Here is a 24027-nt window from a genome sequence, read left to right as displayed (position 1 = left end):
AGTGCTCGTTTGGCTCAACTGAGGTCCATCGGAGAGAAGGCCGAACAAGGCAAATCTGGGCCACCGGCAACATGACCGTGTGCCACTCGCGCCAAAATAGCCCGAGAGACGGGTCATGATGAAAGGTGAGGAGTCCGATTGCGGGGACTGATATGGCACTAAGATGATCTACGGATACTACGTAAAGATATAAGAAGACGGCGCATGATGAGCCGACGATAACAGTAGAACCTCAATCCAAGTCGAATACTGTGACAATCAGCTTTATTTCAGTGGACTGAACAATTGTAACCGCCATCATGAGTGATCTCGCAGCAATGGAGTCCGAATCTCCCAACATCCCCTCCCCTCGAGGTATTCACCCTCACCCTCTTACACTACACTCACTAACATCTCCAGAAATCCAACTCCCCTCCTCCGTCCCCTCCCTCGATCAAATCCTCTCAGCACACGACTTCTCCCTCGCGGCGCAAAAAGCGCTATCACCAAAAGCATGGGCCTTCTACTCCTCCGCCGCCACCGATTTAGTCACAGTCTCCAAGAACAAGGAACTCATCCGCAGAGTCATGCTCCGCCCAAGAATTCTACGCAATGTCGCTGAAGTCAGTATAAAGAGGAATATTCTCGGCCTGGAGAGTAAGGCGCCGTTCATCATGTGTCCTGCTGCCATGGCGACGCTGGCGCATCCGGATGGTGAGCTTGGGTGGAGTAGAGCAGCTGCTAGTGAAGGAATCTTTGAGATCGTAAGTCACTTACCATTCTCACAGTGAATATCTACTAACCTTGTTAGATCTCGAGCAACGCTTCATACTCTCTCCCCAACATCATCGGCGCAGCTCCATCAGGCCATCCATTCTTCCTCCAACTCTACGTCAACTCCCACCGCCCCAAAACAATCGAACTCCTCCGCCGCGCTCGCTCCCTGGGCATAAAAGCCATCTTCGTGACCGTCGACGCCCCCGTTCCCGGAAAACGCGAGGCCGATGAACGAGCCCCCCAAGCTGTTGTTATAAAATCCGCCATGAGCGGTAGTGAGAGCAGTAAAGATGGTAAGGGCAGTGGACTCGGACGGTTGATGGGACAGTATATCGACAAGAGTCTTTCGTGGGAGGATTTGGAGTGGATAAGACGGGAGAGTTCTGTGCCGATTGTGCTGAAGGGGGTTCAGACTGTGGAGGATGTCAAGTTGGCGGTTGAGTATGGCGTTGAGGGTGTTATGTTGAGTAATCACGGTGGAAGATCTCTCGATGGGTAAGTTCACTGCTATCCATTTGAAACGGAAGGTTTCTGACAGATCTACAGTGCTCAGGCTTCTATCCTCATCCTTCTCGAGGTCCGAAAGCGGTTCCCCGAAGCCTTCCAACATCTTGAGATTTTCATCGATGGAGGCTTTGAACGTGGATCTGATATCCTCAAGGCTATTGCCCTAGGGGCTACTGCTGTTGGAATTGCAAGACCGTTCTTGTATTCGTTGGTGTATGGTCAAAAGGGTGTTGAGCACCTTTCACAGAGTAAGTTATCTGAATGGTGTTTGTGTGGTAGTGACTAACATACTGTTTAGTTCTTAAGGATGAGCTTGAAACATCTATGAGACTTGCTGGTATTACTAGCCTGGATCAAGCGACGCCTGAGCTCGTTAATACTTTGGATGTTGACCATTTGGTTACTTCTGGTCGTATTGAGCCAAGCTCAGTATCACGAAGAGTCAGGTCTTCAAAGCTGTAGGAGAGGAGTTGCGAGATGTTTGACTATACCCATCATAAATTGATAGAGATAGAATCACTTAATAATAAAAGTCCTACGATGAACTCTTCAATCTCTCCTGAAAAGCCTTGACAGCATCAACCAACTCCCCATCCCCATCCAACCCAAGCCCCTTGGCCCTACTCGCATCAAACCACGGCGGCCAGCTCTTAACAATCTTATACAACGCCTCATCCTGCTCCTCCTTAACATACCCTACAGCCTCTTTTCCACCAACCTTCTCAACAGCATCGAGGATATCCTGTACACTTACAGTAATACCCGGAAGATTTACAATCCTCGACTCTCCAAACTTGTCAGCGGGTATATCCTTGATCTTGATCAGGTTCTTGATGACAGTCGCGGGGCTGCAGATCCACATTGATATATCCTTGGGCACGGGGAGGACGTTAGGAATGCCCTGGAGACTTTCGCGGACTATTCCTGAGGCGAAACTCGATGCTGCGGCGGAGGGCTTTCCAGGTCGAACTACCACTGTTGGCAATCTCACGATGCGCCCATCGATCAAACCCCTTCTCGAAAAGTCATTCACCAACAACTCAGCAATAAGCTTCTCCGCACCATACGAAGATCTCGGCTGCGGTAGTGTCTTTTCCGTAACATATCCCTCCTCCGGTCCATAAACAGCACAAGAACTCGAAAACACAACTTTGACCCCGGGGAGTTTATTCCTCAGGGCATCGAGAACATAGCGCACTGAATCAACGTTGACTTTAAGACCGAGATCGAGATTTGCTTCTGAACCGCCGGACATGAGCCCGTGGAAGAGATAAACTGCTTGGAAGGGCTGAGACGTTATGAGTTGCTCGACGACAGAAGGGTTGGTGAGATCTGCGGCGAGAGAAGTTATGCGTTGGGCGTGTTGAGTTGGGACGGGAGGTTCAGAGATGTCGGTTATTGTGAGATGGATTGCGGGTGAGGAGTTGAGGAGGGGGGCTATGATCTCTTGGCCGATGAAGCCACCGGCGCCGGTGATGAGAATATGCTGTGTATTGGCCATTTTGGTGTTTGGTATAGGTAGGCTAGTGGTTGTATTAGCGATGAATGAGAGTGAGTTGATCTGTTTAAATGGTAGTTTGATCGGATAAGATTGATCCACTATCGCGGGGTGAATGAGGTTATCCGTGTCCCCCGCAGAAGATGATGCGGAGTCGACGGAACGAAATCCGAGATGGACAAACTGTGGAGAGAAATTGCAGCAGGCGGAGGGGATCGTCATGTAGATTGGGGGAGCAGATATGATACATCTCTAGCCATGGTTCACTCAGATACGGGGTAGTTATCCGATCACGGAGTCTCTTTCGGCCATACAACGGATAAGAATGATCTCTTCAGCTTCATACCCAAGTCCTATCACATACAAACAACCAGGTATTCCCAAACAAAACGCCCGTTCAACCATCCTATTGCGGCCTCATCCCATAATCAGCCTCAGGATACGTCGGGAGCGACTGTCCCGAAGCATCAACCGTAAACATACTCGGATCAAACCTGAAAACCGGCGAGAGCCCAAAACTCATATCGTAGTCAAAGAAGGTATCCCCATCCATATCAGTATACACCTGATTCCCCGGCATCACCATATCAACATGCTCAACCGTATTATAATACACCGCAGGCTGTACCTGTCCCAGGTCTGGTGTAGCCAGTGTCGCAGTCATGCGCTCCAACCCGCCCGCCATGAGATTCGCAAGATGCCACTTCCCAGCTTTCAGCGACCGAAACTGCCGAACCAGATTCGTCGTTAGATCGTGGACGCGCTGGCGCTCGATCAGATCGCTGCCGTACTTCACTGCGACTTTTATGAGGAACATGCAGGCAAAGGCGGTCATGGAGAGCATGTACGAGGGCATTCCTACGATGCCGACTGCGACGTCTGGGTCGGTTATTATGAGGTCGATGATGGCTGTTGCGGCGTTGACGGCTTGCATTGCGCAGTCGAGGAAATAATGAGGGATGGGGGCGTCGTTGGAGAGACCGCGGAAGATGTGTGAGTAGAGGTGGATCTGGGCGAAGTTGTAGTGAAGGATTGTTCCTTTTCGAGGGAATGAGCCGATTTGGGTCCATTGCTCTGCGGGAGGTTAGTATAATTCGGGGATAAGCGTTGATGCTGACTTACCAGGTAATTCTCCCATCCATCGAGTATACCACTCATCCAACTGCCTTCTGAACTGCAGTATGTGATTCAGGTACACCCTCGGAATCGGCTCACCCTTATCCGTCCCAAAGAGCTCACGGATATTTCGCAGAATACTAACCAGCATGACCTGGCCAGTCAACCGCTTATCCTCCTCCGTCGCAACTGGTGACTTCAAGAACTGCTCCCATCCCTGAATCGACGAATCCTCCTGAACAATCGAAGGCCGTCCGTACAAGGTAGCAAGGTGCTGATCACAGATGTACAGTATATACCACAGCCGAGCACAATCCGCCGCCTCCTGACTCTGCTCCTTGATAGCCTGGTTATAGCTGTTATGCAAATTACACTCCGCAGCGCGTCGAATAGCATATCCCGAGAGCATCCAAGAAAGATCGCTAAGCCAATATGAAGCAACACACATAGCGCGAAGATAATCACGATCAATGCGGCGCTCAAACATTGACCTTTCCATGAGGCGCCGGAACTCTCCACTGCAGATTCCGTAGATGTTATCGGCTTTTGGGTCGTGTAGTGCAGCTACTGTGAGTGTAGCAGCGGAGAGGATTGGACTCTTGCGGCGGAGCTCTTCGAGGGTCATGTATCGACAGCCGATTCCGTACATATACCGATCTAAACGGTCGCGATACAGAGAAAAGAGACTTTCTGCATCTGCTAGCGAAAGCGCACCGCGAGCGATAAAGTCGTTGATGGCGTTTCCTTTTTGGGCTTCAGGATTATCCGGTGATCGTAAAGCACTGAGTTTAGTAAGAGTATAAAGTGAGTGAATAGGCACATATGGAAGGCCCTCATCCTCAGGCGTCGCTTTCGGTGAGTTATCACATGAGGGACCACGGAATTCCTCTTGTGATACAGATAGGTGATGTGACGTATTTGCATGGTCGTCTTTAGGTGGTGACCCTTCTTCTCGAGAGTTGATGCTCTGTAGGGGTGGAAGTTCTGGGAGGCTGAGTTTGGTCATGACTTGTCTTAGAGCGCTGTGCATTTGCTCTAGATCTTGGACCACGGATTCAGAAAATCTGAATGTTTTGGTTACTTTGAGATGGTGAGCGATAAAGGGGTTAAAGCTTACTGTGACTTTTCATCCATGATGGTTTGGAGACTTTTGCTCAGGACACATCCTAGATTTCTCTCCGCGCATCTCCGACATGGCGGGCCACTCTCATCCATCAAGCATTTGATCTATCACCACAATTAATTCTCACTCATACTCTGCGGCTTCTCGGTCTCACCTTGTGTTTCCGACATGCTGCGCACGCCTTGATCTTGCGTGAGATCTGAGGAACAGTACCGTCGTTAGACACGACGCCCGTGATGCTTTGTCGATGAGAAGCTGTTCTCCCGTTCCCATTTGGACGTGCTGGTGTCGGGGCCTGTCTTGTCAGCCAATTCTCGTAATGAGACGTCAAGACATACCGCCGCATCAGCGCTGGTCGCCGCAGCAGAGTCCGACCACGTTCTCTTAGCCATCATGAATGCTTCTGTTTCCGTCTTGAGTCCCTGTCAATCACTCAATTGACCGTGTCGCGTGAATGAGTCGATCTTCGCGACCAACCCCTGAACACCTTCAGATCGTCAAGAATGACGCACAGAAGCACAAAATCGCTTATTTCTTAGACATACGCTCAGCGGCATATGCATATCGCAGGGGTTAATACCCAGGGGATTGCAGCTTTCGGCAAAAAGAGATCAGTTCTTCAGGTTAAAAAGAGTCAGGCAAATGTCCATGTTAAATGGGGAAATGTCCCCCGACTTGGACTAATTACCTCGGGCCAATTAGAAGCGTGGTATTTTGCTCAAGAGGACCCGTAATTTGCCTCCCCGCAATCGCAGAGAGTGCGGGGTAGCCGAAGTAGGAATTTAGAGGTTGACATTCAACCTGGACTGGCTTGGCCAGGACTGAGTAAAGAGATTTGAGAGACTCAGCAAGCATTGCGATTAGTCGGTATAATTTCAATGATTAGGCGAATTCAATGTAGAAAGCGCTATTTCTTGTGAAATAACTTAGAGTATGAGGGGTAGATCACTTGCTCATGGTCATTCACCAGCATAAAGTAGTCATGGGCAGTTGACTAAGTACCTGGAAAGATAAAAATCTGATTGCCATGGATCTTTGTTAGAAATGAATGAAGGAGAACAACACAAGATTAACATAGATTACAACAGCTAGCAGAGATCAAATTCGGATGGTATCTCGGCTAGAGTCTGGCAACAGTCCTTGTTATGTAATACTGTGCTTGATGTTGTGAGGGAGATATGAACATAGAACAGCTACGACGCTAACCGTCAAAACCTACGGCCACAAAGTGGATGAGAAAATCTACCCAAAGGCAGACGCGTCGATCATAGCAACGTTTAGCTGCCTGGTCAGAGCACGCACGTCAGCGACGTCACATCCCCCCACCGCGGGGTGACAACAAAAAAGTCCCAACTTCTCAACACCAAACCTTCCATCACCACATCCAACCCTGTCTCTCCATCAATCTTTACCTCAAGAATCTCAAAATGCCAAAGAAACTCTCCAAAAACCCTCTCCCGCCAAGCACCTCAACCCTCTCTACAATCTCAACAACATCAACATCATCCACCGCCCTCCCATCCTCCCTCGCCGATCCCACCCTTCCGCTCCCCAAGCTCATCGTCTTCGATCTCGACTACACCCTCTGGCCATTCTGGGTAGACACCCACGTAACACCACCCCTAAAACCCAACCCCTCACACACAAGCGCCACAGATCGATACGGCGAAGACTATGGTTTCTTCAGCGACGTCCCTGCCATTCTTCACGCCCTGCCGCGCGCCGGTATTAAAATCGGCGTGGCATCGCGAACTTCTGCGCCGAGCCTTGCGCGCGATTTGTTAAAGATGCTGCATATCACTGGACCAGAGGGCGGGAAGCCAAAGAAAGCGCTGGATGTGTTCGAGGGCTTGTTGGAGATTTATCCAGGGTGCAAGATCAAGCACTTTGAGAGCTTGCAGAAGAGGACGGGGATCAAGTATGAGGATATGCTGTTCTTCGATGATGAGGCGAGGAATAGAGATACGGAGAGTTTGGGGGTGACGATGTGTCTTGTTAGAGATGGAGTTACGTGGGGGGAGCTTGAGAGGGGTGTTACCCAGTGGAGGAATAGAAGGGGATATATTACAAGACCAGAAGTTCCAGAGATGGAATAGACTTGGTAACGGCATTGCTAGAATAGAGTTCAATAGAGGCACGAGGCATAGAAGATCAATGATTAGGGAATAGAATAAAGAAGGTAATTGTTCAAACATTAACAGGGAATCACGATTATGTATTCACAACCATATCACCGCTTCAACGGGAGGTTCTAAACATGATACGCCAAACAGAAAGGGATATACTCCGTGTACTTCAACCAATATAGTCCATCTTGTACTTCAAACCATCTTTTCCAAAATTTGCTTCCAGGGTATGCCAGTCTTCGCCATCTCTAGGATATAATACTTCTATCACGCAGTAGTCGTCTGTGCAGCGATAGGCTTGTCGTCCTGCAGCTTCAGCTTCTCGTTCACGTCGTCGCTCAAGAGCGCGTCGTCGGTCTGAACGCCGTCGTCGTGTGTTCCTTGAGGAGATACGGGGTGTCCGTTTCCGTTGAGGGCGGCTGCGTCGTTGGTTTCTGCTGGTGTTTCAACGACTGTTTCGCCGCTGGATATTTCTACAACAGGCGCGAGACCAAAGGTCTTGGGGATTGTACAGATTCTCTCGTTTCGAGGCTGTCCGTCCTTGGAACCCTTAGCCATACAGACTAATCTTCCATTAGAATCCTCCTCCCACAATAACGGCCCGCTAGGAAACGTCTTGTGTCCATTCTCAAACTCAACGACACCCTCCCAGTTAGGATCAGGGTTGCCGAGTTCTCCAAAGTTGTAATCAAGCTCGCCGCCATACTTCTTGGGAATGTTTCTGGGCTCGATGTACTGCTCTAGCACACTCTTGACCTCATTATGACCAAGGATGAAAATCTTAGAGACAGTAATAGGATCGAACCAACGCTTGATCCAACCCCAAACAGTGCTGAAAAACGCCGGCGCACCAATCACGAATATGCGATCCAGCGTCTCGGGGTAATGCGCCGTAGCAAGTTGTGAAGCAGCCTGCATATGCTGCTTAAGATTCCAGAACTGCTTCAGCCCCACGCCCGAAATATCCACAATGTTTGTGCTCAACGTAATAGGAACCTCGGGATGTTCGCGGTCGAGGAGTTGTGTGCAGAACGGCATGTTGAAGCGCGTCAAGTTCTCGTACAGAGCGAATAAGCGCAGCAGGCCGCTTGGCGTCTTGCCGTCAGACTTGGCTTTGGAAAAGGTACTCGATGCGCCGACCTTTTCATACTCGTGGACGGTCTTGGAGTCGAGGGTCTTGACTTCAAAGACGTAGAGGGGAATCCCGCGACGGTCGCGTCGGCCGGTCCATTGGGGGTACTACAGATGAAGAGTCAGCGCTTGGCATTCCCGAGTATTCCGAGAGACATACGAGGCGACGGCTGAAATCGTAGGCGCTTAGATCAATGGTGTCGTATAAAACGTCCAAATCATTTGCCTTGCGCCAATCTTCTGTCTCCTTGAATTGCTGATACGCATCCTCGACATTCCATCTTCGCGCGCGCAAGTATCGCCTGTAGAGAAAAGCTGTTAGAACCCTGCTTATCAATCGCTTGCCGCAAAACTTACAAGATCAAAGGATCATCATGAGAAGGCGGAGGTCCAACCTTCAAAAGCCCCCTCTCCTCAAGGACCTTCTTAAACTGCACAAAAGCCTCCTCCTGCTTCTGCGTCAAATGCCCCAGATGGCCATAAGGATAAGCGTAGTCTGCAATGGTAGAAGCAGTAGAGGTGATGCGAGCGGCTGGAGCGCCGGTAGCTTCGAGAGTAGAAGCCATGGGGGACAGCGAGATCGGAGGGTATGATATGATAACCCGGAGATATGGATTATTTTCTGGTTTGTGGGTGGTGGTTTTGAGGGAAGTGAATGGAAGGGAGGGAAGAAAAAAAGAGACTGCATGAAGGGGAAAATGTGACGGAAGCGCCGGAGTCGCTGACAATGACGACAGTGGAGTTAGATTGGATCTGACAGCGGAGACTGGGGGCGATTTGCGAATTTTAGGGCTGTGAGTGGGGATTAGAGTTGTCATGGACCTGATGATCCGAAAGCCGGACATGTCGGCCGAGAATAGTAAGGGAGGAATTCTGAGACTAGAATATTATTTGATACATGATTAGTATAGGTTTAGACAGGACTTGGTAGACAGAATAGAAGAAAGTCCCGCGGTGAAGTCTACTCGAGTGACGTTGAAGACAACATGTGTGTGGCCCCGTCATGTCCCAACCGGAGAATCTTCATAACTTTATCATGACAGAAACAATGAAACTGTAATTGAGGCATCATGACTTCAAATTATTAGTGGAGCCAGCAGAAACCTCGCTAAAACAACTCACGTTGTTGCGGGCGTCATAGTGCGGTACGGGCCGCCCGAGGCTCATGCAACGCGCGTTTACTTTCAACGGCCAAAATCACAAGCATCCGTAACCCTTCGGAGCTTTTACAATACAAATCTGGGGGATCTACCGCAGGGATTGACGTTGTTCACAGGGCTGAAACAATCTGCGCTTTGATGCTGATGTATGTAGGACGGTGCCTGGTGATGCTCTTCACATGTTCCACGGGGTGTCGAGAATCGTGTGGCTTTTGCAGAAACGGTTTATCGTGAGGTTTTAACAGGTCGTTGAATCAGAGGTGTTAGGTGGCACTTTGTGCGCTTCAAGTTCGTATAACGTGTAGTAGCTCAATACCTTATCACTGACAACTTCATATGGCCTGAAAGCATCAACCTCAGGTTCTGATTCAACAACACTACAAATTCCTCTATGAATCACTGACACTGTTAGGGGTTATCCTCCTCGAAATGGCCAAAATGCATGTCTTAATATTGCTTCATCACTCGCTTCAAGCATGGCCGGAACTGTCACGGCTCCAAAAAACCGCTATTCTCAGATTTACTAACGTGACTTAAACATCCTTCTTCACTGCTTTCAGTACCCTTTCAGAAGAATATAATAAGGGCTCTCTGCTTCTCTTCTTCAAATCACCGTATTTCTCTTGACCTTGACCTTGACCTTGACCTTGACTCTCATCATGGACGGCTCGCAAGAACCAGCGCCTATTCAGGCCAGTCTGGACAACCCTAGGAAGCGCGCCGCCAGCAGATCTCCCTCAATCCCTCCACCACAGGCTCAGCAGTTCAAGAGATCTCGCTATGAAGTCGATAATCAGGATATTAACGACCATGTGAGAGTCCCCTGAAGTCGTACAAGACCTCATCATCGACAAAGCACCATGATAGCCTCTTCTTCATGAGCTGACTTGTATCTTAATAGGTCATGTTTCAACCAGCTCCTATTCGAAGTATTCTTCCATCCGCTGCTCTTCTTGGGTATATAAAGGAGACTCAACCTCGCCCTTCGTACTTGGAACAAGTCAATAACTGGCTCGAAGACACTTACCCTTCAGATCTACGCAAGACATCACGTTCAGACTGCTTCATTCTAGACAAGGACTTCGAACCCAGACTCCTAGAAAGATCTCATTCTGCTCCAGCCATTATGTCAGGTAGAAAGAACCTCACCGGTCAAGCTGTCACCTTTGAGCTGGCGTTTTCTCCTAAATCCTCCCTCAAGCCCTCGTCTCCCGGATTCACTTCTAAAGAAGGGGGGCCGTCTATTGACCCGACACCAACTATTTACCCAACAGCCACTGGCACTCCCAATCGATCCAACGGGCCTCTCGTTGAGAGTGCGCTTTACAGGGACTGTAACCTGGCTCTCAACAATATCCTTCTACTCGACTCTCGAACTGAACTCCCGCCTCATATCTCAACACTTGTCGAATCCCTCAAGAAAGGTCGATCTTCCCCTGAGCCTATGCCCCAAGATAACGATGATCTCTATGACATGGAGGCAGGTGCCAGTGAAGCAAAGGTCGAAGACTTTGTTCGAAACAACTTCATTCCCCCTAGGTCCGGCATAGATAAGATCAAGCGCAGCGATCGTGTCTTTGTAGGTAGGGCCATTATTCCTATCACTAGTCCCTATGCGAGAATCAGTATTCCTGTTCCCGATCTCCTATACGGGTACCGCTTGTCTGCCTTCGAACAGGACCAGCGAATGCAGATCGCTACATGTGGTAACTTTGCGTTCGCAAACAGCGAAGGCCTCATCTTTCCCTTCTTCGCAGTCGAGTTCAAAGGCGACGGACCATCCAGCAAAGGTAGTCTCTAGGTGGCGACGAACCAATGCCTGGGAGCGTCCACGGCCTGCATCCACATCAGCGAGAAGTTGAGAGACAGACTTGAGAAGTGTACGGATATTGAGCCCAGCAAGCCACTTGATAGCACGAGCTTCAGTGTTGCCATGAATGGAACCGAGGCTCGATTGCATGTCTCTTGGAAAGATGGAGACTTCATATATACGCAAAAGATCAAGACGTTCATTCTCCAGCGACCTGAAGAGTTCCTCGAGTTCCGCAGATTCGTCCGGAATATTATCGATTGGGGACGGGATGAGCGCTTGGAGTGTATAAAGTCCGGTCTTGATGTTTTGATCGAGGAAAGGGAGATGGCGCTCCTGCAGAACAAACTTTCTCGTCCGAGATCCAAGTCCGGGGGTAGCGCAATCCGCCTACAACCATACTAGAGCACCTTGGTGGAAGTTCAGTCCTGTATGGAGACGATTGGAGGAGCTATGGTTCGGGGTTTTGGGATCTAATATGGTCAAGAGGGCCCTTGTCTCTGATGACGTTGAACAGCCGTCGCGACCGGCAAGTCATCATACATGAGATTGAAAGACAGGGAGACCACCGAACGTTGTGTTATCTGGCGTTGTTTCGGGTCATTTTTGGAGCTTGTATTTGGCATATGGGAGATTCAGAGCTTTTATAAGGGCGTTTCGCTATGGTTGGGACAATAGGGGCCCAGGTTCTAGAGAGTGTGGTTGGTCCAGATAGTCGGATAATTGCTGCAACGAAGGATCCAAGGGTTAGCTCAGAAGTCCATTGTTTCTAGAAATACATAGGATCCAATATTTGGATACATTTGCGAGGCTCGTTTCTGTGGCTCCATCTACCATCTAAGAATATTCTAATTATATTTAAACGCGTAAGACTCGGATGAAATTCTGATGATCTCCATACCACCACAGGTATCACTGGAGTAGGAGACCAATAAAGGGATGGGTTGTGGAGGAGTCGTGGAATAGAGTTGGGGCGGGTCAAGAGCATCACAATCTGGCATCCTTCGTCATATTCAGAGACTTTAGTCTTCGTGCGAAGATGGAAGACTACAAGCGATCGTTACTATAGGTGCAGTTTTGCAGGCATTTTAAGCCACTTGGATGTGTAAACGAATGAGACACTTGGATGCGACGACATTGTAGGTATGAGAGTTACATTGTAAAACAAATGGCTTGGCTTGCTATTAATCTATCATCGATTCTCCTCTTCAGTCATCGAATCTCCTTATCAACACCACCCCATTCATTACCACGACGTGTGTCCTCCATCAATCACGAGGTTATTCCCCGTCATGTAGCTACTCGCATTGCTCAACAAGAACAACGCCGCACCCTTAAACTCCTGCGTCTCCGCCAATCTCCCCATTATGATCTCCCTCTCCCACTCCTCCCGCATACCAGGTACTTCCTCAAAGTTGCTCGCCACCATAGGCGTCATGATATGTCCAGGACTAATACAATTGACGCGAATCCCTCCTGTGCCGTCTTTCTGAATAGGACTCCATTCCATAGCAAGGTTTCGCGCCAGTTGGATAACAGCTGCCTTGCTAGAATTATAAACGGGGGAAATAAGACCGCGGTTCGCTTTGAGGCCGGAAATACTGGCGATGAGGCAGATGCTTCCGCGTTTTTTGTACTTCATCATTTGCTTGGCGGCGGATTTGGCGGTCATGAAAACACCGGTGTAGTTAATGGAGAGCATGTGTGCTACTTCATCTGCTCTGTATTCCACGGTGGGCGAAATGTGCTGGACGCCTGCGGCGGCTATCACGCCGTCAAGACCCTGGTTCTCATCTGCGATGGCGGTGATGAGCTTATCGAGACCTTCGGCGTCTGATACGTCTTGTTTGCGGTAGTGTAGAGATCCGCCCCATTCTGGAACGACGCGTGCTTGAGCTTCATGCCATCCTTCGTCAGGCTGATCAGCACGATCCAAACAATACACTGTACTTAAGTTAGTTCCTGTTTAGTTCAGTTGTGTGGTTGGCATACCTTTTCCACCAGCCTCAACAAGACTCTCAGCCAGGGTCAATCCAAGACCTTGAGCACCACCTGTGACGATAAAGACCTTTCCAGCGAGTTCAAAGTCGGAGAATCGCTTGCGACCGACATTTGTTCCTCGCGGTAAAGTGAGTTCATGAGCAGGATTCTCTCTAGGGTCCGGGTTCATTGGTTTTGCGCTGTCATTTTCTGTGGTGTGCATTGATCGTTGACAAATTGGCTTGGAGAGGAATGGTGTTTGCCGAAGAGCAGCTATCCGCCCATGAGAGTATGTCTTGCTAGCGATTGAGCAAGTTGCTCGCTTGAGTATTGATGCAGACATGTTGAGGAAGCTACCGTTTAAGTTGAAGTTGCGTAAGATAGAGATCAATTGACAAAGACATCAGGATTTGACCGATATCGTGAAACCTTGTAATCATTCATCTCAATATTTATATCGTTCAGTCTGAAATTTTGTTACCAACACTGAACATTTCTTTTGCTGAATCTGACGTCTCGGCTACGTAAGCATTACCCAGCCCATCTGACCAAAACCTCCCAACACACGACGACACGGAGCCTCTTAGCCACGAGAATGCCCTCAAGTATACGGGGCAGGGATCCATACAATCTTTTGTGACCGGAGCTTCACGTCCGCCTGTGAGATCTCTCATCTCAAGATCATGTTACCAGCCTAACCCCTTGGCGTGGAGGCAATTGACGTCTCAGATGCATCATCTCCCAAGGCTCCAGTTTTTAAAATATGAAACAGAGATAAAGAGGCGAAAAGTCGTCGTGACAGCTGTGGCTGTGGACGGTACCTGAATTATTCCCTGCCATGCCCGCTTGATGGGGTGTGAAGCTGACATGCGTGGCCAATGGGGAACTTGGATTGCCATCCTCTTTGTGATGCAATTGTTGCTCATGGGAATCCTTTGATCGGCGAGTATACCGGAACTCATGCTCCGTTGTGTTTAACTCATAGTTAACATCAACTTGTAAAGCTGTTTATTCCATACGTCGAGCTAGGTGGTTTCAATGCTCCGGGAGATCTAAATGGGTCATTACGTATGAGGCTTATGGCGAAACGGTGATCAACACCATTCTGCTCCGATTGGCTACCATCACAACCTCTTTCAAACCATTGGCTCTATGGAGAGTTATGATTGATACACGATTGATCAGTCCAGCCAAACTTCTACGGTTCTACACTTACATACCTGGCATGTCAACATGGCCAATTCGCACTGGAGCCCCTCAGCTGCGGTGTACCTTGATATAAATCCCATGTTAAAAGGGAACAGCACTAGGAGTTTCTCATCATAAACCCATTTACAACTCCCGGCAGCAAAAATGAACAAAATCAGCAAAACATACAACAGTGAGGATTCCCCAGTCGTCACCGACCTGAGTACTAATTCACCGCTTCTCGGCTTGACGATGGGAGAGCAGACGGGATCCCGTATTCTCCAAGAGCTATGGTCGTATGTGACAGCAGACCGCAGTAGCTGCATCATTAAGGGTCATTCTGTGGTGACTGTTGGTGTATGTCTCTATACTCCTTCAACCGGGTGGTTCAGTAGAGGCGAGTCTAGCAGGTTATAAGCCGCTGGTGTTCGAGTTTCGGGTATCTTTGTCAGATTGAGAAGAGGCCAACGTTTGAGACGGCCAATTTAAGTTTTGAAAGTCTCATCTAGTTCATAATTGCCTCTTGAAGGATACATCAGAGCATCCTTAAGTGTACATTCTGTCGATGGCAGGGGAAGCAGCTCGAAGCTACAACTTCTCCTAAGGCCATCAATTTGTCAACAAGCAGTGTATCATGGGCAGTTGATTGGCCCGTATCAGCATTTCAAAAAGCTATTATGCTTCAGTTGAAGCCTCAAAGTTTATGTGCGGTGGTGAAGTGGCCTTGATACTCTGTTTATCTCGAGATAGTTTGAGGTTATATCTCACATGTAATGAGACACCCCCAAGCTCATTACAAACTTGTGAACGTTGTGAGCACATCTTCAAGCTGTATGTTCCACGCTACATCGTCCCCATATTGCGTTTGATGTTCCCGATTGCTCTCAAACGACGGCTTCCTTCGTCACTTATTGTCAACATCGACAAGCATGCCTCCACGAGGACGAAATATCTGCAAACAAAGTTGCTGGCTACGAAGCTTGTATGGATCGAGATTTCCTCACATACTCGCGTTGTGATGCTTTGCCAAACGTTGTTTCTGCAGATAACCTATCACTCGCGAGAGAGTCGGAGGCTACAACCACACTATTTGTGATAGCAATAGGCGTGTTGAACTTAACTTGCGTGTCTCGGTGATTCTCCTCTTTCTCAACTTATTTATTACGACGCCTGGGCCATAACTTACCTTCAGGCATCTCGGGAAAGAGACACACAGTAGAGTCCCTGACTTCTTCTCCAACCAAGACACACCAGGTCACTTCAACCCTACACTGTCAATATTGCTCATAGCTGCAGAGACAGCTATATCTTCTTCACTTCACCATTTCCTTATTCCAGAGCATACGAACGAGTAGTATACCACAATGCCGCGCCATCGCGAGATTTGCTATGAGCTTCTCATCAAAACTCCGGGGCTATCGTTCCCCTACCTCACCAAGACAAGTCCCCAATTTTCAATTGCCTGTACAAGAGTCTTTAGCGGCTCACCTCTGCCACCAAACAGGACCCCAACGGAGGTAGAAGACAACATCTGCGAGTTCTTAACCGAATGTTATAGCAACTTCCACTGCCTCACCATTTGCCCCAACCACGATCTCGTCGCGCCACCATGCGCATGTGAAGAAAAGGAGACTCAATACTACGATCACATTGCCAGCAGTCTCAACAAATCTTGGGAAAGACCTATTGATCCTAAAGACATCAAATTTATAGTCGAAGCAATCTTGTACGCTCGAATCGAGGCCATCAAGAAGAAGGGGATTAAGAATGAGATCGGGCAGGCATATAACCTCATCCTACTCAACGCTCACATCCTCGTCTGCACATTCGCGGAGTTCAAGCATAGCCATGGTTACCGTCCTGTGGACAGTCTTTTCTGGACTGTCACTGGTGCTATTGAGCAGAAACAAGAAGCTAGAACGAGGGTGGAAACGGTTCTCAGGCAACGAAAGGCTAAGAACGTCAAGTCTGTTTCGGATGCTGGAAATCTTTCTGTGGCAGATTCGGCTGTCACTCACGAAAGGTTCGTAATGCTTTAGACCTGTTATCGCTGTAAGCTGACTCTCGAAGGAAACAATGAATGGCTGGCTCTACAAGGCCTCTACTTTTGCAACGAACCGAAGATTGTTTGGACGTAGCTTGGGGCTATACATAGCTTGTGTCTATGGAGAAGCGAAAGGGGTTTGTGCAGTTTGGAGTTGGGGATATTGATGTTCAATAGCGGACTCTGGCTAAGAATCATCGATTTTGAAGCTGCCAAACGGAGTTATCCATGCCGCAAATGAAGGCACCTGTGCTTTCTCACCAGCGAGTCCCAAAACGGACGTGCCCTACACAAGACTTGAGCAGTTTTTCTATGAGGGTATGAACCTTCTTGGTGTTAGCAATGTCTTTAGGTAGGTAGCCTCAAGAAGCAAAAAAACTTAGGATGTCTCCTCTAAGTGATAAAAACATTTAGGTAAGTTTAGTGTGAATTTAGAAGGCTTCTTATTAGTTATTTTTATCACTTAGGATGAAGGTCTCAAGTTTTCTTGCCTCCCCTAGGGTAGTCATCGTATTTGAGTTTGTAGAAAAAAGTTGTTAATTCCGAGTGTGCTGTCGCCCTGCCATCAAGCATTGAGAGATGGTACAGGGTAACTCCATTTCTAACGTATAATGTGGAAACAGGTTAATATTTAACAGCAAGGCCATATCCTCAGCCGGCCGAAGTGCTCAAATAAACTCTCGATATCTATCAAAATCTTTCTTTTACCCTACGGGGTTCTTATATATTCGAGAGATGTCGTCGCGAAGTTCATAAATGGGATTTTAGCCGCTCACAAGTCGATTCAGGTTCCCCCCACCCATTGGAAATGTCCGGTTCTCATTGGCTGAGATGTAGTTTGCGCGGTTCAGCTATGCAGGGGCTTGGGCCTTGGTAAAAGCTGGCATCAGGCGATGACGAAAGTCAAAGCTCGAAAGTCAGCTTATTGAAGCTCTTTGTTCGAATGACGATGAGAATTGAAGTGAGAGTTGTTTTGAATATTAAATGAAATCGACGCAAAAAAGACTAGAGGTAGCTCATAATACAGCACGAGTTCAAACATAGAATAATTATGCTGTGACGGATTGTATTTCAGGAGAGTTCTCCGATTAGTGGCGCCTTCACGTGCTTTCGAACAGGTTAATTGTCGTCATCGAAGCCATCACCACCTCTAGATAAGCTTGGACAAGCGTTTCAGTTGGTGTCGTGTACAACCAATGGATACATCAAAGGACAAACCTACCAAACATGGTCTAAACACTCAGTACGACCTCTACGAAACCACAATCAATATTAATTTCCTCATCTTCACAGTCTCAGACAAACTCCCTTACCAGCCTCTTTGTCCTTCCCCCCACCTCGAGCTCCCTCCCGTCGGGTCTTAGATAGCGCCCAGCCCCCGGTCATTCCCCCCTCTCAAAAGATAGGCGGCCGTTTTAGCGTCTCAGCTGCTAAACCGCGCTGGAAACCAATCGCTGAAACCTGTCCTGAGCCCTGGAGCTTGGGGCACCTCAATCCAAAGCGGGGGCGGGCTCCGTCACTGCCACAGTCCATTCCATCACTCTCCCCTGCCTTGATTCTTACCCACTTCCAAAAGCCCACAACTTGTCTTCTCTTCCTTACGACATCGTTATTCATCAGCATCTTCGACTCGCAATAACAGCATCAGCTCGTCCTCAACGACTTCGCGAGCGCACTTTACCCTGAGCCCATACTAGATCGCATCATTTCTCGACTCTCTTATCTCTAGACGCAATGGCTCCCCCGCCGAACCCCAATCTTCCTCTCCAGGAGAGGCTTCTGGCCCTTGCAAAGACACTCCAGTGTACGTGGTATCTTGAGATGCGACCTTGCGCGCAGACATCACAATGAGATCGCATTGCTAACTTGGTGTTTCTCATAGTCGGTTGGTTTGTAGGGTACGTCTTGTCATGAACTTTACCTTTGTCCCGCTCTGCCTCGGTGCGACGAAATGGCCACGATAGCTGTTTTGGATCTTCAGCCTCCCTCTTTGGAGCTCACATCACCAACAAATAGCCAGATCTGTGACTGACAAGCTCTCTTGACTATAGACACCTCACCCTGATCCTTACAACGGGCCGATATTTCTTGTCCTGGATTCGAATGAACTACTACACCCGCATGGCCCAGCTCTCCTACCGTACTGCCTTTATTGCTGCCGCTGTCACCTATGGCATCGTCGTCTACAAGACCATGCGCGCTCGCGCAAAGACTGGCGCCCGAGCTGCTCCTACCCCCATGGCTCTCCTTGCTGATGAGAACATCCAGTACCTTGGTAAGAGCTTCTGAAGCATATCTTGCTAGACCTGCGCAACCTTGCTGACCTCAAAAAGCCATGGCCCTTGTGTGGCTTTTCTCTCCCCAGTACCCCCTCGCCTTGATCCCTTACACGATCTACTCGGTCTTCCACGTTGCCACCTACACCCGCGCCAACCTGATCCCCGTTGTCCTTGCGCCCAAGCCTGCGCCCGAGGCTGCTGATGGTGCTTCTCCTAGCCGCCAAGCTGTCAACAGCCCTCTTGCTAACCAGATTGGCGCTTTCGTCAAGGAGTACTATGATGCTTCCATGGCCATCGTCTCCTCCCTTGAGATCGCTCTCTGGGGACGTATTCTCCTCTCCGCTATTCTCTTCCAGCGCCGATCTTGGATCCTCATTGTTCTCTACACTGCTTTCCTCCGTGCTCGTTACAGCCAGAGCACTCATGTCCAGAACTCTTTCACCCAGCTCGGTGCTCGTGTCGACTCCCTCGTTAGTGCTCAGGGTACTCCCCCTGCCGCGCGACAGGTCTGGCAAGGTGTCAAGGAGGCTGGCAAGCAGTTCCACGATGCTACTGACGTCAGCAAATACATTAGCGGCCCTGCTAAGAAGACCTCATAAGCTCGAGACGACGACACGCAGCTTCAGGTCATTCTGACTTGATCATACTTAACGGATATGAATTGAGACATAGCGGAACCAGACAAGATTGAAACACCATGACGCTACGATTGGACTGGCTGCTTTGCAGCTAAACGCGACGACGATTTCAGACTGGACAAAGAACATGGGTGCAGCGAGTACAACTGCACAACCATGGGAACGTGGAAAAGAGGCTTGGCCTCGTGACTGTATTTTTTTTTATTCCTATACTTGGAGAACTTTTCTGGCGACTGTTCTCATGCGCATGCGGAGGGAGCTTTGTGGGCCGAGCAAATCGACTTGGTGCACAAGATACTCAGGAGGAAATGGAAGTGGCCATGGGAATGATGGGGGAGATAACGAAGGAGACTGGATGGATGGGTATGGATTTCCTGGTGTTAGCTTTATTGTATTGGAATTTCAGGTTTGACCATGACTTGTGCTGTTGTTACAGTGATTTACAGGACGATAAATTGTTCATTGCTCACGAATAGCTTTATCGGACCTGTGGTTTGTATTTCCGAGGAAGACATGGCTGAGAGTTTGGCATCGAAACATGGTATGTTCTCGGAGAAGAAGCCACTGAGAATATTCGATGACATAAGGCCCGGCCTGGTCTCGATTATAGTGTTCAACGAAAAACGAGGCTTCTATTTAGCTGCATTCTTTGCTAAATCTTGTCGTAGTGAGCATCTCATCTCTTCGTAGTAACTTCTTCATGTGCTGTCGATGATATCAAAGCCCGATAAAGATCAGGTCCCTTGGTGGGGCGCAAGGGATGACGTCGCCAGGCAAGTTACGTATGGATCTTTGACCAGGCGGCCTCAGCCTGTTCTGTTCATCCCGAACCCATCGCCTCCTTAACAGCCATTTTCAGCCGAATCAAGTTGTAGTCAGTCATTTTCAACGTGATTACCTATTCTCCGCAACTTGACGACCGCTGCTGGTGATGGCTTCGATCTTGCGACAGATTGTCGCGGGGCCGCGAGCTCGGCATCCTGAGGCTGGCTTGGATTTGTGCTATGTTACGGATCATATTATCGCGACGTAAGTCTAGTCATTGGGGGTTTTATTCCAGAGGAGCGATATCATTAAACGATCCCTCTGAAGCTATCTCTTTGCCTGGCGACGTTACTGACACCTAGCTCCTCAGATCCGGTCCTTCAGAAACATATCCCCAACTCGCGTACCGAAACCCGCTCGACCAACTCGTCAAATTCCTCGATTCGAAACACGGTGAAGATTGGGCCATATGGGAGTTTCGCGCTGAAGGAACAGGCTATCCTGATGAATCTGTATATGGTCGCGTGAGGCATTACCCATGGCCTGATCATCACCCTCCTCCATTCAGACTTGTGCCCATGATCATGGCGAGTATGCGCAATTGGTTACATGGTGGAGAGCTCGGCGGTGGTGTAGTCACGGGCGATGGAAGGCCTATGTCCTCTGGTAAAGATGCCGTTACTGAGGCGCAAAGGAAGGAAAAGCGCGATAAGAGAGTGGTGGTGGTTCATTGCAAAGCTGGGAAGGGACGAAGTGGTACGGTGAGCTGCAGTTATCTTATCGCAGAGGAGGGTTGGAAGCCTGAAGATGCCCTTGCGCGCTTCACGGAACGACGAATGCGACCGCGATTTGGTGCTGGGGTCTCGATCCCTTCACAGTTGCGCTGGATCAGCTACGTTGAGCGCTGGACAAAAGGTGGCAAGAAATACACCGATCGACCCATTGAAATCCCTGAGATCCACGTCTGGGGTTTGCGCAACGGCGTCAAGGTTGACATCGAGGGTTTTGCAGATGAGGGCAAGAAGATCGATGTCTTTCACACATTCAAAAAGGAGGAGCGTGTGGTTGTTGATCCCAAAGCACCTGAGGAGAGCGGTATTAGCGATATGATTTGGGAAATGGCCGGGTACTCGGTCACCAAGCCGAAGGAGAAAGCGCCTGATGAAGCGCACTTTTCTGAGGCGACGAACCCAGGTGAAACTCCATCATCGACGACTGAGGAGAAGGAGCATATTGGCAAGGCGAAGACTATCAAACGAAAGGGCACAGAGATGCTTCACAAAGTCTCGCCCGCAGGCTCTCATAAGGGTGTTGAGAGAACCAAGAATGACTCTGCTACATCGTCAAAGACCGATGTTACAGAAGCAAACTCGGATGAAGAACCAGGCGGCATGGCGGTTATTCTAAGACCCAAGGCCCCAATCCGCATTCCCAACAGCGATGTCAACATCTCAGTCGAGCGTCGTAACAAGACCCCGAAGAGCATGGGCCTGACCATGGTAACCGCCGTCGCACACGTCTGGTTCAACACCTTCTTCGAGGGCCAAGGCCCCGAGCGAGACGGCAAGTCCCTCGACAGCGGCGTCTTCAGCATCGAGTGGGACGCGATGGACGGGATCAAAGGATCCAGCCGCAAAGGCTCACGAGCGTTTGATCGAATTGCCGTAGTATGGCGCGTCGCCGGCACTGACGCTCTGCCTGAAGAAGTCCTCGAGCCAGAAGAGGGACAGCCCGTGCCGCAGGTTCGACCGGCAGATTGGAAGGGTGCGAATATGGAAGATCCGGACAATGAGAAGGATTTGGGACTTAGAGTTCAGAGTCCTGCGAGTGCGGATGTTAGTAAAGCGAGTAGTATCAAGAGTGCTGAGGAGGCGGTTGCGAAGAAGGATGGAGGGGAGTTGGAGGGTGTTAAGTCGAGTGGACCGTCGGGGGAGGATTTGTTGATTGGGGGTCATGAGGAGGTCAAGAGGGAGAAGAAGGCTTAGGTTGATGATATCCGTGTATATGATTGTATGGACGATTCGATGTAAGACCATGAGTGTGAATAGAGTATCATGCTACCATGGCAATCTGAATGGGTATCTCGAATGGAAAGTGTCCATGTGCATGACTGGACTCAGTAATGTCTACCCCTTCCTCTGTAATGCCTATCACCTCGATATCCCCCATACGGTCCTCCCCTCCTATGATCCCCCCTCTCTCTATGCCCATGATATCCTCCCCTACCCTCCCTCGGCGGCGGAGGCACCGGCTCTTCAACCTCAACTTCATACTCTTCAAAATCTTCCTTAAAGAATCCTTCAGTAATCTCCTTTTCTCTCAACGCAGCCTCAGGCTCAAACACAAAACGCAACGTCCCTTCTGGCCCCTTCACCGTTCGTTTTGCAGATGCATCACCTGGCCATGATGTTGATGTCGCGGGTGAAGTAGCGGATGCAGGTGTAGAAGGTTGAGGATCTTCAGCTTCGCAGCGGGAGCAGTAGTACAGATATCGAGGTTCGAACGCCTTGTCAAGATCGTTGTTAAGCCGAATCTTGATGTCGATGATCTTATTCTGATCAAACTGTGCCCCGACCTTTGTAGACTTACCATGCTGAACGTATAAATCCAGTATATCAAGCATAGTCTCCATAACAGAGCCCCAGTGATACTGACGCTTCGTCTTTGCGTACTCTCGAACTCTGTCAACGTGCTGTTCTGTCATGAGGGCTGTGAGCTCCACGACTGCCATGACCATTGAGAACGTTGTGCGCTTGATGGGTACGAAGGTCTTGTAGATGTCGATACACATTGCGTATGCGGTCTCGAAGAAAGGTTTTCCATCCTCCTTGCCAAAGATGTCGCGGACGACTTTTACGAGGAGTTTTTGGGGGTAGCGTGTGCGGAAGTCGAAGCCGATTGTTTCCAGGATGAGGCGTTCGAGGCAGATGATGATTTTGCCTGGATTCTCGAACATCTAAGAGGGTTAGTATGGGGTTGTGATTGCTGTTTGTTGGGCTTACCTTGTCATCGGGCGTGACTGATTTGTCGGGGTTCTTCACGTTGTATGCCGCCGCAAGAATCTCCTTCGACTTCTTGATAGTATCCTCCACCTTACAAGCGACAAATAGTGATGCCAATGCAGCGTCTTGATAGTTATACTCGACGTCTCTGAAGTTGAGTCGAAATTTGTGGAAATATGTGCACGCCGTATCGAACGTCCTCACAGGTCTGTTGCGTAATTAGTCTCTAATCCCCACGTACTCCCATACAAGACCCGACGTACAATTGCAGATATTCCCTCACATTCTCAATCAACTGCACACCCTGAAGACGGTAGTTATCCTGCCTTGCGGGATCGCAGCCATTGTCCTTGAGCATACGTCGCAGCTTGAGCTCTGATGTGTATTGATTCGAACTGGAGATGGAGCCTGGATGGGGTCCGATCTTGGGTATCGCGTCGCCGTTTGTGGCCGCGGACGGACCATTATTCGAGGTTGTCATTGGAGCGGAGGGTAGGATATGAAGTGTATGGTTGTTGTCGCAAGTTTGCTGGTCGTTCAGTGGTGATTTCGGTGGTCAGAAGAGTCGATGAATTGAAACAAGTGAGCCTCGTCGCTGAGTGTTGTGACGCCCAGGCTTTACCGACTTCACCTCAGTTACGGATGCTTAGTATGAACTAGGGATATAAAAGTGGGAGGAATCTCTCGGCAGATACGGCGATGATGCTTGTTGTCGCGTGGAGTCACAAGTACTTCAGTTGTCATGATGCAAAGCAATTGCGATGTGGCTGAAGCTGGCGACTGTGGCGCAGCTAATTACAAGCCTCAGATACATTTTCGACAGTAACCATTTCATTGAGCACGACATGATCATTAATAAAACGCAAGGGCACAAGGTAAGTATTGTAAAGACTCGAAGCACCCA

At 49.2% G+C, this 24027-nt stretch overlaps 12 protein-coding genes and 1 non-coding gene across 15 annotated transcripts; 7 read left to right on the top strand and 6 right to left on the bottom strand.

Moving 5' to 3' along the window:
• Window positions 1–161: 161 nt before the first annotated feature.
• Window positions 162–2846, top strand: FOIG_04933 (L-lactate dehydrogenase (cytochrome)). 2 transcript variants are annotated; one of them, XM_031203263.1, is made up of 5 exons: window positions 162–354; window positions 400–743; window positions 791–1251; window positions 1303–1511; window positions 1562–2846. In XM_031203263.1, the coding sequence occupies exons 1-5, from the start codon at window positions 300–302 to the stop codon at window positions 1723–1725; spliced, it is 1233 nt and encodes a 410-aa protein (XP_031066842.1). In that variant the 5' UTR covers window positions 162–299; the 3' UTR covers window positions 1726–2846. The 2 variants fall into 2 exon arrangements, with proteins under 2 accessions (XP_031066842.1, XP_031066843.1); XM_031203264.1 differs by having other exon boundaries at window positions 791–1511.
• FOIG_04932 (alcohol dehydrogenase) lies at window positions 1596–2888 on the bottom strand. The gene has a single exon (XM_031203262.1). The coding sequence runs from the start codon at window positions 2762–2764 to the stop codon at window positions 1799–1801; it is 966 nt and encodes a 321-aa protein (XP_031066841.1). The 5' UTR covers window positions 2765–2888; the 3' UTR covers window positions 1596–1798.
• An 80-nt stretch (window positions 2889–2968) lies between these two features.
• Window positions 2969–5659, bottom strand: FOIG_04931 (uncharacterized protein). Its single transcript, XM_031203261.1, has 5 exons — window positions 5339–5659; window positions 5155–5295; window positions 4995–5104; window positions 3884–4941; window positions 2969–3835 (listed from the first exon to the last, which is right to left on the bottom strand). Exons 1-5 carry the CDS (start codon window positions 5393–5395, stop codon window positions 3168–3170), a joined length of 2034 nt encoding a protein of 677 aa, XP_031066840.1. The 5' UTR covers window positions 5396–5659; the 3' UTR covers window positions 2969–3167.
• Window positions 5660–6315: 656 nt separating this feature from the next.
• FOIG_04930 (uncharacterized protein) lies at window positions 6316–7311 on the top strand. Its single transcript, XM_031203260.1, has one exon. The coding sequence runs from the start codon at window positions 6428–6430 to the stop codon at window positions 7094–7096; it is 669 nt and encodes a 222-aa protein (XP_031066839.1). The 5' UTR covers window positions 6316–6427; the 3' UTR covers window positions 7097–7311.
• FOIG_04929 (uncharacterized protein) lies at window positions 6340–9003 on the bottom strand. The gene is made up of 3 exons (XM_031203259.1): window positions 8615–9003; window positions 8418–8559; window positions 6340–8365 (listed from the first exon to the last, which is right to left on the bottom strand). The coding sequence occupies exons 1-3, from the start codon at window positions 8821–8823 to the stop codon at window positions 7394–7396; spliced, it is 1323 nt and encodes a 440-aa protein (XP_031066838.1). The 5' UTR covers window positions 8824–9003; the 3' UTR covers window positions 6340–7393.
• A 1073-nt stretch (window positions 9004–10076) lies between these two features.
• On the top strand, window positions 10077–11218 carry FOIG_04928 (uncharacterized protein; the record flags this gene model as incomplete). The annotated part of the gene is made up of 2 exons (XM_031203258.1): window positions 10077–10229; window positions 10319–11218. 2 exons carry the CDS (start codon window positions 10077–10079, stop codon window positions 11216–11218), a joined length of 1053 nt encoding a protein of 350 aa, XP_031066837.1.
• Window positions 11219–11350: 132 nt separating this feature from the next.
• FOIG_04927 (uncharacterized protein) lies at window positions 11351–11632 on the top strand (the record flags this gene model as incomplete). The annotated part of the gene is made up of 1 exon (XM_031203257.1): window positions 11351–11632. One exon carries the CDS (start codon window positions 11351–11353, stop codon window positions 11630–11632), a length of 282 nt encoding a protein of 93 aa, XP_031066836.1.
• A 732-nt stretch (window positions 11633–12364) lies between these two features.
• FOIG_04926 (uncharacterized protein) lies at window positions 12365–13692 on the bottom strand. Its single transcript, XM_031203256.1, has 2 exons — window positions 13220–13692; window positions 12365–13171 (listed from the first exon to the last, which is right to left on the bottom strand). The coding sequence occupies exons 1-2, from the start codon at window positions 13548–13550 to the stop codon at window positions 12474–12476; spliced, it is 1029 nt and encodes a 342-aa protein (XP_031066835.1). The 5' UTR covers window positions 13551–13692; the 3' UTR covers window positions 12365–12473.
• Window positions 13693–14577: 885 nt separating this feature from the next.
• Window positions 14578–14693, bottom strand: FOIG_04925. The gene has a single exon (XR_004093428.1). It is a non-coding gene; the product is annotated as a 5S ribosomal RNA (ribosomal RNA).
• Window positions 14694–15759: 1066 nt separating this feature from the next.
• FOIG_04924 (uncharacterized protein) lies at window positions 15760–16475 on the top strand (the record flags this gene model as incomplete). The annotated part of the gene is made up of 2 exons (XM_031203255.1): window positions 15760–16418; window positions 16466–16475. The coding sequence occupies 2 exons, from the start codon at window positions 15760–15762 to the stop codon at window positions 16473–16475; spliced, it is 669 nt and encodes a 222-aa protein (XP_031066834.1).
• A 969-nt stretch (window positions 16476–17444) lies between these two features.
• On the top strand, window positions 17445–20001 carry FOIG_04923 (uncharacterized protein). Of its 2 annotated transcripts, XM_031203253.1 has the most exons (4): window positions 17445–18243; window positions 18322–18337; window positions 18491–18714; window positions 18773–20001. In XM_031203253.1, the coding sequence occupies exons 1-4, from the start codon at window positions 18174–18176 to the stop codon at window positions 19315–19317; spliced, it is 855 nt and encodes a 284-aa protein (XP_031066832.1). In that variant the 5' UTR covers window positions 17445–18173; the 3' UTR covers window positions 19318–20001. The 2 variants fall into 2 exon arrangements, with proteins under 2 accessions (XP_031066832.1, XP_031066833.1); XM_031203254.1 differs by lacking the exons at window positions 17445–18243; window positions 18322–18337 and having other exon boundaries at window positions 18450–18714.
• Window positions 20002–20142: 141 nt separating this feature from the next.
• Window positions 20143–22487, top strand: FOIG_04922 (uncharacterized protein). Its single transcript, XM_031203252.1, has 2 exons — window positions 20143–20385; window positions 20492–22487. Exons 1-2 carry the CDS (start codon window positions 20288–20290, stop codon window positions 22104–22106), a joined length of 1713 nt encoding a protein of 570 aa, XP_031066831.1. The 5' UTR covers window positions 20143–20287; the 3' UTR covers window positions 22107–22487.
• FOIG_04921 (uncharacterized protein) lies at window positions 22238–23839 on the bottom strand (the record flags this gene model as incomplete). The annotated part of the gene is made up of 3 exons (XM_031203251.1): window positions 23387–23839; window positions 23124–23331; window positions 22238–23077 (listed from the first exon to the last, which is right to left on the bottom strand). The coding sequence occupies exons 1-3, from the start codon at window positions 23602–23604 to the stop codon at window positions 22238–22240; spliced, it is 1266 nt and encodes a 421-aa protein (XP_031066830.1). The 5' UTR covers window positions 23605–23839.
• Between the last annotated feature and the right edge of the window lie 188 nt (window positions 23840–24027).

The sequence above is a fragment of the Fusarium odoratissimum genome (genome assembly GCF_000260195.1).
Source record: "Fusarium odoratissimum NRRL 54006 unplaced genomic scaffold supercont1.6, whole genome shotgun sequence".
Taxonomy (NCBI): domain Eukaryota; kingdom Fungi; phylum Ascomycota; class Sordariomycetes; order Hypocreales; family Nectriaceae; genus Fusarium; species Fusarium odoratissimum.
This window is presented reverse-complemented; position numbering and strand designations above follow the sequence as displayed.

Bases quoted from the DNA above. Each gene is read 5' to 3' on its own strand.
- FOIG_04931 (XM_031203261.1), bottom strand. From the start codon at position 5,395: ATGATGGCTAAGAGAACGTGGTCGGACTCTGCTGCGGCGACCAGCGCT. The intron at 5,105-5,154 runs GTGAGACCGAGA...TTGTGGTGATAG, and splicing joins CAGCATGTCGGAAACACAAG to ATCAAATGCTTGATGGATGA. The intron at 3,836-3,883 runs GTAAGTCAGCAT...AACCTCCCGCAG, and splicing joins ATGGATGGGAGAATTACCTG to AGCAATGGACCCAAATCGGC.
- FOIG_04932 (XM_031203262.1), bottom strand. From the start codon at position 2,764: ATGGCCAATACACAGCATATTCTCATCACCGGCGCCGGTGGCTTCATC.
- FOIG_04933 (XM_031203263.1), top strand. From the start codon at position 300: ATGAGTGATCTCGCAGCAATGGAGTCCGAATCTCCCAACATCCCCTCC. The intron at 355-399 runs GTATTCACCCTC...TAACATCTCCAG, and splicing joins CAACATCCCCTCCCCTCGAG to AAATCCAACTCCCCTCCTCC. The intron at 744-790 runs GTAAGTCACTTA...TAACCTTGTTAG, and splicing joins GTGAAGGAATCTTTGAGATC to ATCTCGAGCAACGCTTCATA.
- FOIG_04922 (XM_031203252.1), top strand. From the start codon at position 20,288: ATGGCTTCGATCTTGCGACAGATTGTCGCGGGGCCGCGAGCTCGGCAT. The intron at 20,386-20,491 runs GTAAGTCTAGTC...CTAGCTCCTCAG, and splicing joins ACGGATCATATTATCGCGAC to ATCCGGTCCTTCAGAAACAT.
- FOIG_04926 (XM_031203256.1), bottom strand. From the start codon at position 13,550: ATGTCTGCATCAATACTCAAGCGAGCAACTTGCTCAATCGCTAGCAAG. The intron at 13,172-13,219 runs GTATGCCAACCA...ACTTAAGTACAG, and splicing joins TGTTGAGGCTGGTGGAAAAG to TGTATTGTTTGGATCGTGCT.
- FOIG_04930 (XM_031203260.1), top strand. From the start codon at position 6,428: ATGCCAAAGAAACTCTCCAAAAACCCTCTCCCGCCAAGCACCTCAACC.
- FOIG_04929 (XM_031203259.1), bottom strand. From the start codon at position 8,823: ATGGCTTCTACTCTCGAAGCTACCGGCGCTCCAGCCGCTCGCATCACC. The intron at 8,560-8,614 runs GTAAGTTTTGCG...TTTTCTCTACAG, and splicing joins CATGATGATCCTTTGATCTT to GCGATACTTGCGCGCGCGAA. The intron at 8,366-8,417 runs GTATGTCTCTCG...CTTCATCTGTAG, and splicing joins ACGATTTCAGCCGTCGCCTC to TACCCCCAATGGACCGGCCG.
- FOIG_04923 (XM_031203253.1), top strand. From the start codon at position 18,174: ATGGCTCCCCCGCCGAACCCCAATCTTCCTCTCCAGGAGAGGCTTCTG. The intron at 18,715-18,772 runs GTAAGAGCTTCT...GACCTCAAAAAG, and splicing joins TGAGAACATCCAGTACCTTG to CCATGGCCCTTGTGTGGCTT.